The 19,670-nt window shown below is 45.2% G+C and overlaps 1 protein-coding gene across 23 annotated transcripts in view; it reads left to right on the forward strand.

The window, feature by feature from the left end:
* The window catches only part of LOC122551917 (leucine-rich repeat flightless-interacting protein 2-like), a 138,935-nt gene that overhangs the window by 64,339 nt on the left and 54,926 nt on the right, over window positions 1–19,670 (forward strand). For 10 of the 23 annotated variants that reach the window (XM_087988923.1, XM_087988924.1, XM_087988925.1 and 7 more), the window contains 7 exons: window positions 838–870; window positions 3,188–3,229; window positions 9,505–9,561; window positions 10,338–10,418; window positions 14,673–14,729; window positions 15,568–15,645; window positions 17,046–17,081. In XM_087988923.1, coding sequence (XP_087845049.1) covers window positions 838–870; window positions 3,188–3,229; window positions 9,505–9,561; window positions 10,338–10,418; window positions 14,673–14,729; window positions 15,568–15,645; window positions 17,046–17,081 — 384 coding nt within the window. The remainder of the gene's footprint in view (window positions 1–837; window positions 871–3,187; window positions 3,230–9,504; window positions 9,562–10,337; window positions 10,419–14,672; window positions 14,730–15,567; window positions 15,646–17,045; window positions 17,082–19,670) is intronic. The other 13 variants (XM_087988912.1, XM_087988917.1, XM_087988918.1 and 10 more) reach the window with 8 other exon arrangements.

The following is a 19,670-nucleotide window of genomic DNA, read 5'->3' on the forward strand; positions in this document are numbered from 1 at the left end:
GGCCCAACAAGTCCACACCGACCCGCCGAAGCACAACCCACCCATACCCCTACATTTACCCCTTACCTAACACTACGGGCAATTTACCATCGCCAATTCACCTGACCTGCACATCTTTGGACTGTGGGAGGAAACCGGAGCACCCGGAGGAAACCCACGCAGACACGGGGAGAATGTGCAAACTCCACACACAGTCACCTGAGGCGGGAATTGAACCCGGGTCTCTGGCGCTGTGAGGCAGCAGTGCTAACCACTGTGCCACCGTGCCACCCACAATGAGAAAGCATCCCTCTGGGATGATGACGACTTTAACTTTTGTGAAGGAGCAAACTCTGCTTGATTATTACTTAGATTAGATTACTTACGGTGTGGAAACAGGCCCTTCAGCCCAACAAGTCCACACCGACCTGCCAAAGCGCAACCTATACAGACCCATTCCCCTACATTTACCCCTTCACCTAACTCTACGGGCAATTTAGCATGGCCAATTCACCTAACCTGCACATTTTTGAACTGTGGGAGGAAACCGGAGCACCCGGAGGAAACCCACACAGACACAGGGAGAATGTGCAAACTCCACACAGACAGTCGCCTGAGGCGGGAATTGAACCCGGGTCTCTGGCGCTGTGAGGCAGCAGTGCTAACCACTGCTGCCTCACAGCACACATATCTTTACGTGACGCTTTTAAAGTATGATGCTCTCAAATCTCTCTGCTCTTCAAACATTCTTCAAACATGTCTATTTACATTCAAAGCAACCAGTGTGACACCAGACCCATCCCAATTATAATCCTCTCCTGTGTGCTGACAAGTTGATTTTCTTCTTTCACCCAACAGACAGGTTACGAGAGTATTGGTGCCTGTGGAGTGGTAAGATCATGAACACACTGATTGCCTGCTCAGCTAGTGACTCTCACTAACTGGACTAATCGTTGTGCTGCTACTTGGTTTGTTCCATTTACTCAAAATGTGGGCATTGCTGACTTGTACTGCCCATTATGGTTGCCTTGAGAAGGTGGGATGGGTCTTCTCATTCTTTGTCACGGTTTGCTTATCCTATCTGAGGGCAGTTAACCACCTTGTTAAGGGACGACAAGTTGGAGCTTTAGAACCATTTTTCTGATCCCAGTTATTTTCTTTCAGATTTTATAACAGAATTCAAGTGGACATTGAATTCACTTTAAATTACATTAACTTACTTTGCAGAATTAGCCAAGAACTAGGATGGCTAGTCTTCTAATGTAACCACAACTTTATGAGGCTAAGTTACTGAGGCTGGGGTCTAATTGATCTGCTAATTGATGGAGATTGGAAAGCCTTTTGCCTGGGCTCCTCTGCAATCATCTCCTTTCAAACTGTGCCTTGTTTTGAGCTGGCAAATACCACACCCTCTCTATTAGTGCGAGCCTTCTGTTTGCTAACTATATGTTTGAAAACAAAGAAAAAAAGCCAGAGGCTTTGCATGAGATGCAGGAAGTTCTAGAGATTAAAATCAGAGCAAATCAGTTATGATTGAGCTGATATACTGCAGCTCCTAGCCTAAGGGCAATGACTTCCCTCCATAGACTGCAAGTATTGTCCACTTGGAGCAGTCAGGGCCCTGAGCAGTTCTCTGATCAACAGTTGGGTTTTGGATCAATCTGGGCAGGGTGCAAAGGTCCCTGAGTGGGAAGAGCGCAAATCAACCCTTCTAGTCCCTGACTATTGCTATCCTAGAAAGTATACATTTGCATGTGTAGATATGTAAATGAAATTATGCATGTGTTTTTTAAATTCACTTAAAGCATGTAGATACCAGCACTTATTGGCTATCCCTAGCTACTCTTGAAAAGGTGGTAGTGAGCTGCCTTCTTTAACTGGTGGTGTCTAAGGACTGTTGGTGTTTGTGTGGTGTTTGTTAAAATTGAATGTGTGTGTATGTAAAAGAGCATTGGGCAGCAAAGTTCACTAGCCTCCCAACATTCTCCATCAACCCAGGCAAATGAAGTATGGCCTCTTAGTTGCTATAGGTAGTTGTTGTCTGCACCCGTGAAAGAGGCACTGTCTTTTAGCTGCAGGTGGAGAAGTTGGAAGGTAAAGGACAGTGCCTGTAAATCATTGGGGTGAGTCCTCGAATGGGAATATGAGGGAATTTGGGTTATGACATGGGGATGGGTTGTCCTTGACTTACTGATTCATGTTTAAGATACCAGACTAAGTCTACATGTCTCTCCATGTTGATTACCCAGCCCCCATGTTTGTGGGTGAGTATAGTTGGAATTGCTATTGCTCACAACTCCTGGTTTAGGGACGAGAGACAAAGTAGTCCTAATTGTTATATACTGACAAGGTGATTATTTATTGTCAATCCTTTCTTGCACTGAGAAGATCTTGGTGGGCCATCAGCTGCTGCAGGCAGTTTGATACAAGTGAATGACTTACTCAGCTTCTTTCAATAGCGAGTGAAAAACCAACCACATGACTGTAGTCTCATCCATACCAGGTTACCATGAAGTACTCTCCTCAATCTCTCCCCTCACCTGAGGTATAGTGATCCTCAGGCTAAACCACTACCAGTCGTTTCTCACTAATGAGAGATCAGGCCAATGGTCTGGTCAGACTATGATGACTTTACTTCTCCATATTGGACCAGGTAAGGAGGGCAGATTTCTTTCTTAAAATCATCTTAAATCACCAGTTAGGTTTGTAAGGATAATCTCAAAGTTTCACAGCCATGTTTCCTGAAAAAAGCATTTTTTTTAATGTCCAAATATATTAATGAAATTTAATAATTGAAATCTTAAATTGATGCCTTGTGAATTGAATATCTGTTCTTTGGATCACATTCCTATACTCAAAGTGTACTCTGTCTGCGAACTTTAAGCAATATTTCTGAAGCTTGAAATTTTTACCAGTGTCCCCAGTATCACCAATCCTGAGTCCTATGTAATTCATCCTCCCCTCCCTGGATTAATGAGTTAGTGCCACGACAGTGGCCAGTCTCTTCAAGGGTGGGTGTTTGTGTGTGTTTGTGTGTGTGTGTGTGTGTGTGTGTGTGTGTGTGTGTGTGTGTGTGTGTGTGTGTGTGTGTGTTGCAGTTACCGTGTGATGTGCTCCTTCTCTCCTTGCATGCTGATATAACACCCATTCCTCTCCACTCGGTGTTCTGGAACTTTCCCTCACTTTGTTGTTGCTCTGTGTGAAACAGGTTGCTGAGAAGAGTCGAAAGAAGAAGAAGAAACTGAAGGCCGTATGTAGCAAGCAGCAATTTGGCGCTGGGGGTTGGGGTGTAACCCCGTGTACATGTGTTTTCGTCACCTGTCCCAATCTTGAGGGTGTGATGGGGACATAGGGGAGGCGTGCCTCAATCCCCTCTTACCCTGAGTCTGAATCATCATCATTGATCAGAGCATCATAGTTAAACGTGCCAGGAGTAGTGCTCCCAATCCCTCTTCTTACGATAAGCCCCTATGGTGAATTAAGCCAGGGATGCGGGGAGAGGGGTTGCTCTTGGATGAATGCAGAGTGCGAAATCCAGTGTCTGTCTTGGTTTTATATATGGAAGAATGGCTACGAATCCTTCCACTGGAGTTGTCTCACTTGCACTGTCCATCAGTTGCTTAAGGTCAGGTATCGGGGACAGTGGCCACTTGTGGATTTTGGGGTTATGGCATGGGTCACAGCAAATGTAGAGGGTGTGGGTGGTATGGCACAGGACATAGAGAATCAGTTGTCAGGAAGAGATCTAAATTTACTGGAACTCTTTGGAATTTTTATGAGGTACACTTTTTGTCAGGTATATGCACACCTTTTGGGAGAGGTTAAGTGCCCTTTGGGATTGTTAAAAGTAGATTTGATTCTGCATTAAGCATGGATTAGCTAATTGGAACTGTAGCAGCCTAGGCATTTAATATTTTTTTGAAAAGTCTGCTTGGAAAGAGACCTAATCAATGTTCACACTGTAACTCTGTTGACTTAAGCCACAGGAGTATTTCCACTGGTTGGGCATTATAGAATTAGATGGCATAGTGTGAGAACTAAGGCCAAACCATGCAGGAGAGATTAGATTAGATTAGATTAGATTAGATTACAGTGTGGAAACAGGCCCTTCGGCCCAACAAGTCCACACCGACCCGCCGAAGCGAAACCCACCCATACCCCAAACCATGCAGGAGAGATGTTGGGCAGTATTTGTACACACAAAGGATGGGAGAAGTTTGGAACTCTCTTCCACAAACAGCAGTGTATGCTGGATCAGCTGTTTATTTCAGATTTAAAATTGTTACATTTTTATTAAGCAAAGATATTAAGGGATATGAACCAAGGCAGGTATACAGAGTTAGGCCACAGATCAAGCATGATCTCATTGAGTGGTGGGGCTAAATGGCCTAATCCTGTTCATATGATTATCCTTATAGGGTTGGTGCTGCATAACATTATCAGAAAGGGGTGCCTATCAATTTGGCACAGCACCAGGGACCCGGGTTTGATTCCAGTCTCGGGCGACTGTCTGTGTGATGTTTGCACAATCTCCCTATGTCTGCGTGGGTTTCCTCCGGGTGCTCCGGTTTCCTCCCAGAGTCCAAAGGTGTGCAAATTTAGGTGAAATGGCCATGCTAAATTGCCCATTGGTTAGGGGCAAAGTGAATAGGATAATAGGTTAGGGGAATGGGTCTGGATGGATTACCCTTCGGAGGGTCGGTGTGGACTTGTTGGTTCAAAGGGCCTGTTTCTACACGGTAGGGATTCTATAAAAAAGAGTCCTTTGGTTGATTGACAGATTCAAGTGACTAGAAGTTTTGATACAGGACGATGATTTTTAACATAGTAAGTTCTTCAATAGAAACTTGGACCTTTATTGTATTTCATTTCCATGTGATTACTGGATGAGTGAACATAGTGGGCGGAAAGCTTGACTACTGTGTGGGAGCTGCATGGATTGGCATAGGGACTACAAAGGGCCATAGGTAGATGGCTGGGAAGTATAGAATGGCCTGGAGGTTCTGAGGAGCTATGAAAAGTGGAGTCATGGGCAAAGGTTGACCGGGAATAAATGAGGGCCATGGAGACTGTGTGGAGGACAAGGGAGTGTGAGGGATGAGGACGAGAGAACTGTTTTATTCTTTACCATACAATTTCTCGAACACCAAGGACAGACTTTCAAACAGCCTATTTCCTCACCCAACATCCCCTAGCCCTGTCTCTGCACTGTTTCTGCATCCTATTTCTGCTGCCTGCCCCACTTCCTTATTATACAGGTGGCAAGCTGGATTATCTGAAACACTTTGTCCCGACTCAGATGTGTAGTGTTAGGAATGTTCCTAGCTCTCTGCTTCACACATGAGCAAAGATTTATGCCTGTGGACCCAGTATATTAAAACCCCTCCGCAAACACTCCCAACGCAGATTCAGCATGGGATTAGATACAAAGTAAAACAGTTTCTACACCCTCCCAACCAAACATTTTCAGGACTGGTTCAGCACAGGGTTACATCAGAGTTAAGCTCCTTGTGTCCAAATCCCTAGTTCAGAAATCTCCCTCCATATCTTGATGCTGTATTTGTTTCTCGATGTTTCAGTTGTGGCAGTACTGAGTTACTGCCTACTTGGTGCAGAGTCACATCTGAGTATTGGTTTGAGATGACACAACCTCCCATCACTCATTACTCACAAAGGAGGCTTTAATCTCGTCCTTTTGTGCTGGATTTTGTCTCCATGGGGCACAGTCTAAAACTACATTTACCCTCTGCCTGAAAGGTTCTGAGATCCCCACAGATACCAAGAGACCAATGGGAATTTAGCCTGTGAATTCCTCACTTGATGAAAAGATCTATTTTGAGCAGAGCTAATAATAAGTAAGTCTTGTTTAAAAATAAAGAGTGGCTGCAACAGTGCATTGTGCGATGGGAACAGTTCTCAGTCTGAGCCTAGCTGGACTGAAGTGACCTGAACAATCTAAATTTGGTCCATGTAGTGACATTATTTATTATCGTATTGGGAGAGTCTGCATTTAAAGAGGTGTGGTGAGTTCAGTGGGGGCCTTTTGCCTCTCAGGCCAGAGATAAGTCTTTCGAGGTGGCAAGGTCAAGTTGACAGGATCCTTGGCTTTATATGTAGAGGCAGAGAGAACAAACGTGCGGGTACTAAGATTACGAGTCAGACTCCACATGGCAGATCATGTCTAATTCTTGCACTTTTTAGTAAAGATATCAATGCCTTAGAGAGGTTGTAGGGAACCTTATTTCAGAGTACCTGTGGCTGCTCCGAGAGCAGGGAAGGCTTAAACGAAAATTCAAAGTCAAGGCGTTCAAGATTATGAAGAGTTTTGGTGGAGTAAAGAAACTACTTTTGCTGGACCAAGATTCTTTTTACATTCTGTGTTGGGTTGTGATTAGCACTGGTTAGGCCAAAGTTTGATGTCCCTTCCTGATTTCCACTAAGATAATCATGAGTTGGCTTCTTGAGGCATTGAAGTGTACTCTCAGAGCTGTTAGGGGGGGAGTTCTTGGATTTTGACCCAGTGATCAGAGAGACGGATTGAAGGTAATCAGCAAAGAACGGTAGAATCAATGTGCTGGCTTTCTGTAGGAGCGACACAGCTACTTCTACTTTCCTGCTCTAATACCATAGCCCTACAGATTTTTAGTCTTCTCTTTAATCCAATTCTCTTTTGAAAACTATAATTGAACCTTCTTCCATTGCATTGTCAGGCAGTGCATTCCAGATTCAGCCAAGAAAAAGGTGTATTTTCATGTTGTTTCCAGTTCTTCAGCAAATCACTATAAATTGGTGTCCTCTAGTTCTCCACCCCTCCACCAAAGGGAACAGTTCCTCTCTATATATTCTGTCTAAAGCCCTCTTGAATTTTAACAATCCTGGAAATGGTAAAGGCAAAATTTGTGGGGATGCAGGTAATAAATGGTGGAATGTGATCTAATTGGATAGTGCTGCCAAAGAGCTAGCAGAGAACACACCTACCCCGTCACCTTCCTCCAAGGCTCCAAAGGAGTCTTCCACATCCATCAAAGTTTCACCTGAACTTGCACATGTCATTTACTGTATCTGTTGCTCCCGATGCGGTCACCTCTACAACGGGGAGCCAGGACGCCTACTTAGCAGAGTGCTTCAGAGAACATCTATGGGACACCCGCAACAACCAACCCCATCGCTCCGTGGCTGAACACTTCAACCATGGATATCCAATCCCTCTACATCTCCATCCGCCATGACCAGGGCCTCCAAGCCCTCCGTTTTTTCCTCTCCAGATGTCCCCAACCGTACCCTTCCACCAACACTCTCATTCGTTTGGCCGAACTGGTCCTCACCCTTAACAATTTCTCCTCTGAATCCTCCCACTTCCTCCAGACCAAAGGGGTAGCCATGGGCACACATATGGGCCCCAGCTATGCCTGTCTCTTTGTTGGCTACGTAGAACAGTTGATCTTCCGTAATTACACCAGCACCACTCCCCACTTCTTCCTCTGCTACATTGATGACTGCATTGGCGCCACCTCGTGCTCCCACGAGGAGGTTGAGCAATTCATCAACTTCACCAACACACTCCACCCTGATCTTAAATTTACCTGGACCATCTCTGACACCTCCCTCCCCTTCCTGGACCTCTCCATCTCCATTAGTGACGACCGACTTGACATTGACATTTTTTACAAACCCACCGACTCCCACAGCTACCTTCCCACCCTATCTCTTGCAAAAATGCCATCCCGTATTCCCAATTCCTCCGCCTCTGCTGTATCTGCTCCCAGGAGGACCAGTTCCACCATAGAACACACCAGATGGCCTCCTTCTTTAGAGACCGCAATTTCCCTTCCCACGTGGTTAAAGATGCCCTCCAACGCAACTCATCCACATCCCGCACCTCCGCCCTCAGACCCCACCCCTCCAACCGTAACAAGGACAGAACGCCCCTGGTGCTCACCTTCCACCCTACAAACCTTCGCATAAACCAAATCATCCGCCGACATTTCCGCCACCTCCAAAAAGACCCCACCACCAGGGATATATTTCCCTCCCCACCCCTTTCTGCCTTCCGCAAAGACCGTTCCCTCCGTGACCACCTGGTCAGGTCCACGCCCCCCTACAACCCACCCTCCCATCCTGGCACTTTCCCCTGCCACCGCAGGAACTGTAAAACCTGTGCCCACACCTCCTCCCTCACCTCTATCCAAGGCCCTAAAGGAGCCTTCCACATCCATCAAAGTTTTAACTGCACATCCACTAATATCATTTATTGTATCTGTTGCTCCCGATGCGGTCTCCTCTACATTGGGGAGACTGGGCGCCTCCTAGCAGAGCGCTTTAGGAAACATCTCCGAGACAGCCGCACCAATCAACCACACCGCCCCGTGGCCCAACATTTCAACTCCCCCTCCCACTCTGCCGAGGACATGGAGGTCCTGGGCCTCCTTCACCGCCGCTCCCTCACCACCAGACACCTGGAGGAAGAACGCCTCATCTTCCGCCTCAGAACACTTCAACCCCAGGGCATCAATGTGGACTTCAACAGCTTCCTCATTTCCCCTTCCCCCACCTCATCCTAGTTTCAAACTTCAGCTCAGCACTGTCCCCATGACTTGTCCGGACTTGTCCGACCTGCCTAGCTCCTTTTCCACCTATCCACTCCACCCTCTCCTCCCTGACCTATCACCTTCATCCCCTCCCCCACTCACCTATTGTACTCTATGCTACTCTCTCCCCACCCCCACCCTCCCCTAGCTTATCTCTCCACGCTTCAGGTTCACTGCCTTTATTCCTGGTGAAGTGCTTTTGCTTCTCGTCGATTTCGCTGCTCGTTGGATGCTGCCTGAACTGCTGTGCTCTTCCAGCACCACTGATCCAGAATCTTGTTTCCAGCATCTGCAGTCATTGTTTTTAATTCAACTCACCTTCCCACTCCACCGAGGACATGCAGGTCCTGGATCTCCTCCACCGTCACTCCCTTAACACCTGACACCAGGAGGAGGAACGCCTCATATTCTGCCTCTGGACCCTCCAACCCCATGGCATCAATGTGGATTTCACCAGTTTCCTCATTTCCCCTCCCCCCACATTATCTCATCAAAGTTTCACCTGCACTTGCACACGTCATTTATTGTATCTGTTGCACCCGTCCTCATGACCTGTCCCACCTGTCCATCTTCCTTCCCATCTATCCGCTCCACCCACCCCTACGACCTATCACCATTACCCACACCTCTATCCACCTACCGCATTCTCCGCTAACCCCCCCAGCCTCACCCCACCGCCCTCATTAATGTCTCTGTCCCTGAGGCTCCCAGCCTCATTGGTGATGAAGGGCTTTTGCCCGAAACGTCGAATTTTCCTGCTCCTCGGATGCTGCCTGACACACTGTGCTTTTCCAGCACCACACTCTTGACTCTAATCTCCAGCATTTGCAGTCCTCACTTTTGCCAAGACAAGATAAGGCCAAACAAGGCCAAGTCAATGCAACATTCTGCCCTGTGCCTCAATTGATCTTTATGGACACTTCTTCTCTCCTGACAGGCAAATGGCTTTGATGAGCTGTCATGCGGATCTGGGCCTAGTAAACAGTCCAGTAGGGTTAGTACGGCCTATTTATGCGTGATTCAATACAGTATTCTGTTGGTCATATGGTCACTGAGTGCTGCAGCTTGAACTGTGTGGTGTGTTTTGTTATATTTCTCCCACTTGCTGGGATCACACTGAGCTCTCGGTGCAGAGACGACAGTTTGAGATCAGCAAAGCAATGGCGTGGGAAGTCGACAGCGAATTGTGTGTTTTCATTCTCCCGCCAGGTTCATTGTGTGGGGAACAATTGGGTTCTTCATACAAATCCTCTTCTGATTTACATGAAAACAACTTGCGTTGCTGTGTTCCATCAGTTCCATTAGCACTTTCACTGTCATTGCCTTCTCCTGGCCACCTCCTACCTTTTCACGATTACCTTCCCACACCCCGGCCATTCCCTATTATCTCCTCCGGTTCTCCAGCAAGCCCCTCCCTCCTACACTCCTCATTGCTCTCAAAGTCCCCATTGCTCCCACTCTCCTTGAGCCCCTCTCAGCCCCTGCATTCCCCTGACCCTCACAACTCCCTACCTTGGCAGCTCATATTCCTGTCTCCCCCCTCGAAGAGCCCAGTCCCTGTACCCCTCATGCAGTCTCTATCCTTTTCATTCTCTTTCCCTCGTATTTGCCTCCATTCTCTCAAGCACACCCCATTCTCTCCTCCCTCGAAGCTTTCCTGTACTCATCTCCCACCTACCCAATCTTGCACATTATTTATTTTGTCCTTCTCCCTCACTGTGCTCCTTTCACTCCATTTGCTAAAGTCCAGGTGTGTTTCTCTTTTCTCAGGGAAGCTGCTACTCTGACCTCCCTCTGTACAGCACTGGACCCAGCTCCAAGTCCCATACGGCATCGCAGAATGGAACTCGGGTCTGTTTCTCTGCTGCCATTTCTTTATTTTGTCGTGCGAGTTTTTGTCAGGATTCATACCTATCTCTGTATGTCTATGTGTCCTAGTGTTTATCATTATGTGTATGTTGTTATGACTGTTTCTCTCTAAGTTTTCATTTGGTCTTTGTTTCCTTCCCTGAATGGAGCCCAGATATACATGCCTATGGCAATGCATATTAATGCACAAATTATCAGTAGGCCACTTGGCCTCTTGACATTGCTGTGGCACTTAATAAAATTGTGACTGATCTGATTATTCCATATTTCCACCTAACACTGATAAACCTTTCGCCTCCTTATTTATCCATCTCCACTGTCTACTGCTTCCCTGCCTTTTGAAGAGGAGTGTTCCAAAGACTCAAACCTCTGCAAAAAGAACTGCCCTCATCCTCATCTTAAATGGCAACTCCTAAGTCCTAGTAACTCCATAGTTCTAGAATCTCACATGAGAGGAAACATTCTCTCCGCATCCATCCTGTCAAGGTGATTCAGGGTCTCATGTGTTTCAATCAAATTATGTCTTTGTCATAGAGTCAGCACAGCAACTGACCCCTTGGTCCAACTAGTCCATGCCAAACATGCCAAACTAAACGAGTCCCACCTGCCTTCTCCTGGCCCCTTATCCCTCCAAAGCTTTCCTAATCAAGACTTATCCAAGTGTCTTGTAACTGTGCCCGCATACACCATTTCCTCAGGAGGTGCGTTCCACATAGAAACCACCTCTGTGTAAAAATATTTGACTTGTGTCTTTTTAAACCTCTCTCTTCTCACCTTAAAAATAAATGCTCCCTAAGTCTTGAAATCTGCCATCCTAGGGAAAAGACACCTATCATTAACTCTATTTATAGGCATTATGATTTTATGAACTTCTACACCTCCTATGCTCCAGTGAAAAATGTCCCAGCCTTACTTTAGAACTCGAGCCTTCCATACCCAGCCACATCCTGGTAAATCTCTTCTGAACTCTCTCGCTTAATAATATCCTTCCTATAACAGGGTGACTAGAACTGGACACAGTACTCTAGAAGAGGACTCATCACTGTTCTGTACAACCTCAACATGACTTCCCAACTCCTGAATTCAAAGAACTGAGCAATGAAGGCAAGCAGGCTAAATTCCTTTTTTAACCACCCTGTCTATATGCAACATAAACTTCAAAGAATTATTTAGCTGAACCCCTAGGTTCCTCTGTCCTCCAACTCTACCCAGGGCCCTACCATTATTTGTATCAAATTCTGCCCCTGTTCGTTATACCAAAATGCAATACGTCACATATGTCTAAATTGAACACACATGCCATTTTCAGCCCATTGACCCATTTGATCAAGAATCCCTTTGTAATCTTAGAAGACTATCTTGGTGTTGTCTGCAAATTACAGCCTGACCAAATTTTCATCAAAAGAAAATCCTCCCATTCTAGGTCGACCAGCAAATCTCTTCTGAACTGCTTCCAATGCATTCCTTCCTTAAACAAGGAAATCAATACAGTACATGTACTCTAGCTGTAGCCCTGTAGAACTGACACATCACCTGCTGACTTTGTATTCAATTCCCTTCACAATAAACGATAATTTTCTAATAGATTTCTCAATCATTTATTGAACCTGCACAATAAACTTTCACCCATCATGCACCAGAGCACTCAGATTCTTCTGCCTTTTGGGGCTCTGTAATCTCCAATCATTTAATTAATACTTTTTTATTTTACCCACCAAACTGACAATTTGGCATTTTCTCATATTTCTGTCCAATTTCCACATCATAGTCCACCTATCTAAATCCCCTTAATTCCTCTTAACATTTTGATTAATTCATTCAGAAGATGTGGCTGTTTTTTCTCATCTCTAATTATCCTCGAGAAGATGGCGGTAAGCAGCAGATAAAGTCCATTTGGTGTAAGTACACCTCCAAGCCTACGCTCCTATATATTTCAGTCACTTGGATAATCTACGCTAGGCACATTAAACACCGGACAAGTACCAGCATTGGTGCCTTTGCAAAATACTCCAACTCTGGTAGCATGAAAAGTGGTCCACTAGCAATGTCCTCTCCCTAGGCAGTGTGCTCAGAGGCATTAATCATTCAGACCCAGATCCTCAGTATGCTTGACACCAAACTGCTTCGCTCACAGCAGGAAATTCCAATGAGGACAGAGAAAGTGCTTCAGGACTGTCCTCAAAGCATCCCTGAAATGGCCAAACATTCTTGCTGACTCATGAGTGAACCTGGCCTATGCCCACCTAAAATGGAGAAAGTTCATTCAGGTAGGCACTGAATATACTGAGAGCCATCATTGGGAAACACAGAAGTGAGATCAAGATGTTAGAGATATGCCCAAACCTCTGGATAATTCTTCTGCCTGACCCTTCAAACACAACCTGCCCACATCTGGCAGTCTGTAGAATGTGCACTGGCGTTAATGAACAAATCAGAACTCCCAGAATCAGAGTGGAAGCAAGTCACGCAATCCATCTCAAGAAAGTGCCTGGGAAGAAGAGTCATATGAGACACTGAGAATGGAATAACTGAGCAATCAAAACAGTCCCTTTACATTAGTCAGTCACAATGTACGCAGAAACCTACCCATGGTAGAGAATCTTGGGAAGCATAGGTACAAAATTACTTTTGCTTACCATATGCCTTACAAGCCAAATGTCAGATTTCAAATTACCTGCACTCCTATATCCGGAAAGAAAGGGAACTGCATTTGCGTTTGCATGATACATGACAATGATACAATGACAATTTGAATGACACTGACAAACTGACACAGACAGCTGCTGGATGTATTAAGGTGTTTAAACCACATCTTGGTACTGCCTCAAGGGGAAAAAAGGGCATAGAGAAAGGGTGGGAAGCTTGGTGTAAAAGAGGGATTGCAAAGGCTTATGAAAGGCTGGAGTCAGACCCTCCCAGAGCTGATCACAGACTCTTGTTACAATTAAAAAATGGGTTTATTTATGTAAAAGTATGTTTAAGTCACTTGGCCCTTCAAGCCCTATTCCATCAGTCAGTTATGATTGCAGCTGATTTGTATCCTCATTTTTCTCAACTTTGGTCCTTAGCCCTTCAGAGCTATACCCTATTAAAACTGAGCTATTTCCATTTTGAAAGCGCCAATTGTTCTCCAGGATCACAACTTTTGAGGGCAGCTCTGATTTTCACTATACTTTCTGTTAAGAAGTGCTTCCTGATTTTGTCCTTGTAAATATCCTTGCTTGAATTCTAAAATTATTTCCCTAATTTTAAAACTTCCCCTGTGGAGGAAATAGATATTACAGATTTATTCGATCACATAATTTCAATATTTTAAATACCTTAATCAGCTCTTGGCTTATTCTTTTGTAATCATATACAAAGGAGTTCAGTCAATGATATAGTCAGTTGCTTAACCCTCTCAACAACATGGTAATGCTATGAATCTGCACTGCATGACCTTTCTGAGGTACAGAACTAAACATAGCACTCCGGATTGAATCTGATCAATATGATCCATGGAAGTGTTAACATTCACCCTTTTTATTCTAAACATGTGTTTTATCAGTCCTTCTGAGTATTTTAGTTTCTTTACAGTTCCTAGCTTCTCATCATTTAGAAAATATTGTGATTGGCAATACATCCACAAGCATCCACTTCCTCCCAACACTGACATGCAGTAGCAGCAGTGCAAACGATCTACAAGATGCACTGTAGAAATTCACCAAGGCTCCTTAGGCACCATTATGTCCATTTAAAAGGACAAGGATAGCAGATACATGGGAACACCACCATCTGCAAGTTCCCCTCCAGGCCACTCACCATCCTGATTTGGAAATATATCACTGTTCCTTCACTGTCCCTGGATCAAACTCCCAGGATTCCTTCCTTAGGGGCATTGTGGGACTGCAGCTGTTCAGAAGGCAAGTCACCACAACTTTGTCAAAGACAACTATGGATGGGCAATGAATATTAACTAGCTAGCGATGCTCACATCCCATAATTGAATAAAAAGAATTAATTTTTCTTGGTCCAAACAGTTGATGACTCATCTCCTTGCATTTGTTGACTGTCATGGACATTGTGAACTGATCTGTATACACTATATCCCTGCCTCTGTCTTGAGTCTTTCTCTCTGATCAGATTCTGCCTGGTTACAATACTGCCCATTATTCAACAATGTCTTTGATGTGCCAGGTTAGCCCCGTGTGCTGGTGCTTGGCTTTATCTCTCTTCTCTCTCATTTCATTCTTCCAGGTATCTGCCTACGATGGGAGTTGCAGCCGCCGGTACAGTAGCTCCAGCTCTCATGCAGTAAGGCCCAGTCTCTGTCTCACCCTCTGCCAGTCCCCTCTCACAGTCACTGTCTCTTGCAAACTCAGTTCCTAACATGATGTCAGTATATTCCTAAAGCCAGGCTGGTTAATCTGCACAGCAGAGAGCTGGCAGAAACCCAGTTCCGACTTGAGAGTTTGCTTCATTGGTATATGTCAACCTGATCCCCACCCCTCACCAGTTTGAGTGCAAAGCATTTCAAACAACCAATACTGGACAGTCATCAATACAGCAGGAGCTTTGCTTCAAATTCTGCCTGTGTCCTCATCCCTCCCTATCTCTGTAACCTTGTCCAGTCATCCAGTCGTCTGACAGCTGTGTGCTCAGGCAATTCTCGTAGATCCTAGATTTTAATCACTCCATCACTGATGGCTGTGTTTTCAGCTGCTTGATCCCTCAGTTATTGATTTCTCTCCCAAAACCTCTCTGCCAACAAAGGTTTTGTAAATGGTTATTGAAGAGGCTGGGGGCTCTGGTTGGGAACAGGTCAGAATTGTTTGTGTTTGGGTATCCAGGACCACTAAACCCAAGTGTTCTAACACACAGCTCACCTGATTGTCCTGCTGAGGTTAGGCCAACCCCAAACTGGGGCCTGAGAGAGCAGCAGGTTTATGGTGAAGGGGGTTGAGGAAGTGATGGCTCCAAGACACTACCTTATGAAGCTCCCTTCATTAAAGCAACAATAATTGAACGACGTTGCATGCTGTATACTCAATAACATATTATTATCTTTTACTGAACTGTAATAAGCTGTTTCTAAACACTGCCAGTCTAATGTACACTTTCTCTATCTCTCTTCCTTTCTTTGCTCATCAAGCTTTCAGAACATAACTGCTTTCTTGGCTCTGGCTCCCGCACATCATCTCGTGCGAGCTCAGCTCGTGCTAGTCCAGTGGTGAGGAATTCATAACTTGTTCTGTACATGTTTGCAAAACAAACAATTCTGATTTTTCATTCTTCTGCTTGTCACTTTTTCCCTCTCCTTCCTCTTACTCCCCTTTCATTTCCCCATGAGACCTTCCTCACCCCTTTTCCATCCACCTCTTCCTCTCCCTCTCATTCTTCTTTATCCCTACAGTACAGTACTGGTGGAAATGAGACTGTCACTATATAACATGGGTACAGTGTTGGTAGTGACAGGTACACTATTTAATAGTGGGGTACAATACTGATGGTATGGGTCTATATAATATTGAGCTATAACACTGATAAAGATAGGTTTAACACTGTATAACATTGGTACAGTATTGGTGGAAATGAGACTGTCACCATATAACATGGGCACAGTATTGGTGGGGACAGGTCGTACACTGTCCAACAGTGGGGTATAGTACTGATGGTATGGGCCTGTCACTCAATAATATTGAGATATAATACTGATAAATATAGGTTTAACACTGTATAATACGTGTACAGTACTGGTGGGTTCAGGGCTGTGCAATCAAACATGGATGGCGTACTGATGGGTACAGGTCAGTAATATATAATTGTAATATATAACTGTATAATCTCAGCGGAGGGGGGGGGGGGGGGTGGAGATTTACCAGTTTGTCACTGCACATCACAGATACACTGGATGGGTTTGGTACTGTATAAAATGGGCGCAGTGCTGGTGGGATCAGGTCTCTCCTGAGATAACACTGAGGTAGTGTACTGGTGGAAACATGTCTGTCAATGTATAATACTGGTCCAGTATGTTGGGCACAAGGGCAGTACAGGTGGGGACGGGTCTGATCTTGAATAATACTGGGGTACAGGACAGATTAGTATGGGTCTGTCATTGTATAACAATAGGATTCAAAACTGCTGGGTACAGATCTGTTACTTATATACAGTATTGGTTGAGACAGAAAGCCATGTATAACAATGGGGTACAGTACTGATGGGGGCAGGTGTCTCACTGTATACCACAGAAATACAGTATTGTTGAATACAGGTCTGTCACATGTATATGAGATGAGCATGGATTATGTTGAATTTGGTGCAGCTTATTTATTTGTTTTGAAAGCATTATGTTCCTTAGTGTCAGTGACCACATTCCGTATGAATTCAGAGTTATATTTGCAGTGTTTTGTACTTCTGACAGTCTCACAGTACTGAGGTCTGTTCTATTGGATAGTGATCGACACTGGTTTATTTTCTCATGGCAACTAATTCTAACTGGTTGATGTCAACCACTAACTACTGACTCTCGCTGGATACAATTCCAAGTGCACTGATCCTTGTTGGGTTATCCATGGAGACTTGGCATATGAGGAAGGAATACTACTTTCTCTTTCTCTATTTCCTTTATAGGTGGAAGAAAGGCTGGAGAAGGATTTTACAGAGAAGGTAAGAATCTCCCCATAAGTAACTAACAAAGTAAAGATTACTCTTGTGTGCCTGCCATCTCCTAGACATTAGAAGCATTCACTTACAATCAGAGTCTCCCCACAGATCACTTGCAATTCCAGGTGTTGGGATTGGTAGGCTGCTTGATAACACTGGAATACTCCGGACAGCTGGATGACAAGTTATCTGTTATGCTTTCCCTCGGGTGCTGGGTCTGAACTCTCATGCGCATTCAGCCCATCGCATCCATATTGTGGATGCGATGGGCTGCAGATCAGGCTCCTTCACCGCCGCTCCCTCACCACCAGATGGCTGGAGGAATAACGCCTCATCTTCCGCCTCGGAACACTTCAACCCCAGGGCATCAATGTGGACTTCAACAGTTTCCTCATTTCCTCTTCCCCCACCTCACCCTAGTTCCAAACTTCCAGCTCAGCACTTTCCCCATGACTTGTCCGGACTTGTACTACCTGCCTATCTCCTTTTCCACCTATCCACTCCATCCTCTCCTCCCTGACCTGTCACCTTCATCCCCTCCCCCACTCACCCATTGTACTCTATGCTACTTTCTCCCCACCCCCACCCTCCTCTAGCTTATCTCTCCACGCTTCAGGCTCACTGCCTTTATTCCTGATGACGGGCTTTTGCCCAAAACGTCGATTTCGCTGCACCTTAGATGCTGCCTGAACTGCTGTGCTCTTTCAGCACCACTAATCCAGAATCAGAATGTAGAAGGGCTTATGCCCGAAACGTCGATTCTCCTGTTCCTTTGATGCTGCCTGACCTGCTGCGCTTTTCCAGTAACACATTTTTAAACTCTGATCTCAAGCATCTGCAGTCCTCACTTTCTCCTCAGAACGTAGATAGGCTGACTAGAGGGGAGGCCACATTGGATTTGGTGCTTGGCAACGAAGCAGGTCGGGCATCAGATCTCTTGGTAAGAGAGTATTTTGGTGATAGTAATGACAACTCCCTAACCTATACTATAATCATGGAGAGGTATAGGAGCAGACGGAATTGGAAAGTATTTAGTTGGGGGTAGGGGAATTACAATGCTATTAGGCAGGAACTGTGGAGCATAAATTAGGTACGGATATTCTCAGGGAAATGCATGCCAGAAATGTGGGGGTTGTTTGGGGAGCACTTGCTGTGAGTGCTGGATAGGTTTGTCCCACTGAGGCAAGGAAGGAATGTAGGGTGAAGGAACCTTGGGTGACAAGAGATGTGGAATATCTAGTCAAGATGGAAGAAGGAAGATTACTTAAGATTGAGGAAACAAGGATCAGACAAGACTCTAGAGGGTTACAAGGGAGCCAGGAATGAACTGAAGAAGGACTGAGGAGAACTAGACCGGGGCATGAAAATGCCTCGGCGGGTAGGATTAAGGAAAATCCCAAGGCATTCTAGACTTACGTGAGGAACAAGGGGATGGCCAGAGTGAGGCTAGGGCCAATCAGGATTAGTGGAGGGAACTTGTGTCTGGAGTCGGAGGAGGTAGGGGAGGTTAAGAAGGAGGATTTGCTAGAAATTTTGAAATATGTGAGGACAGATAAGTCCCCTGGGCCAGACGGGATATACAAAGATTGCTGCGCCTTTGGCAATGATCTTTGTGTCCTCACTGTCGACTGGAATAGTACCAGATGATTGGAGGGTGACAAATGTTTTTCCCTTGTTCAAGAAAGGGAATAGGGACAACCCTGGGAATTACAGACCAGTCAGTCTTATGTCACTAGTGGGCACATTATTGGAGAGGATTCTGAGAGACAGGATTTATGATTATTTGGAAAAGCGTAGCTTGATAGCATGGCTTTGCAAAGGGTAGATCATGCCTCTCAACCCTAATTGAACTCTTTGAGGATGTGACAAAACACATTGATGTAGCTGGAGCAGTTGATGTGGTATATGTGGATTTTACCAAGGCATTTGATTAAGGTTCCCCATGGTAGGCTCATTCAGAAAGTAAGGAGGTATGGGATACAGGGAAATTTGGCTGTCTGGATACAGAAATGGCTGGCCCATAGAAGACAGAGAGCGGTAGCAGCTGGAAAATATTTAGCCTGGAGTTCGGTGACCAGCGGTGTTCCGCAGGTATCTGTTCTGGGACCTCTTCTCTTTGTGATTTTTATAAATGACTTGGATGAAGAAGCGGAAGGGTGGGTTAGTAAGTTTGCTGATGACACAAAGGTTGGTGGAGTTGTGGATAGTGTGGAGGGCTGTTGTAGGTTGCAACGGGACATTGACAGTATACAGAACTGGGCTGAGAAGTGGCAGATGGAGTTCAACCTGGAAAAATATGAAGTGATTCACTTTGGAAGGTCGAATTTGAATGCAGAATACAGGGTTAAAAGCAGGATTCTTGGCAGTATGGAAGAATAGAGGGATCTTGGGGTTCACATCCCTAGATCCCTCAAAGTTGTCACCCAAGTTGATAGAGTTGTTAAGAAGGCGTATGGTGTGTTGGCTTTCATTAGCAGGGGGGATTGAGTTTAAGAGCCATGAAGTTATGCTGCTGCTGTATAATGCCCTGGTTATACTATACTTGGAATATTGTGTTCAGTTCTGGTCGCTATATTATAGGAAGGATGTGGA

The sequence above is a fragment of the Chiloscyllium plagiosum genome, unplaced genomic scaffold (genome assembly GCF_037043375.1).
Source record: "Chiloscyllium plagiosum isolate Xiang-an unplaced genomic scaffold, Cpla_swu_hap1 HiC_scaffold_7, whole genome shotgun sequence".
Lineage (NCBI taxonomy): Eukaryota > Metazoa > Chordata > Chondrichthyes > Orectolobiformes > Hemiscylliidae > Chiloscyllium > Chiloscyllium plagiosum.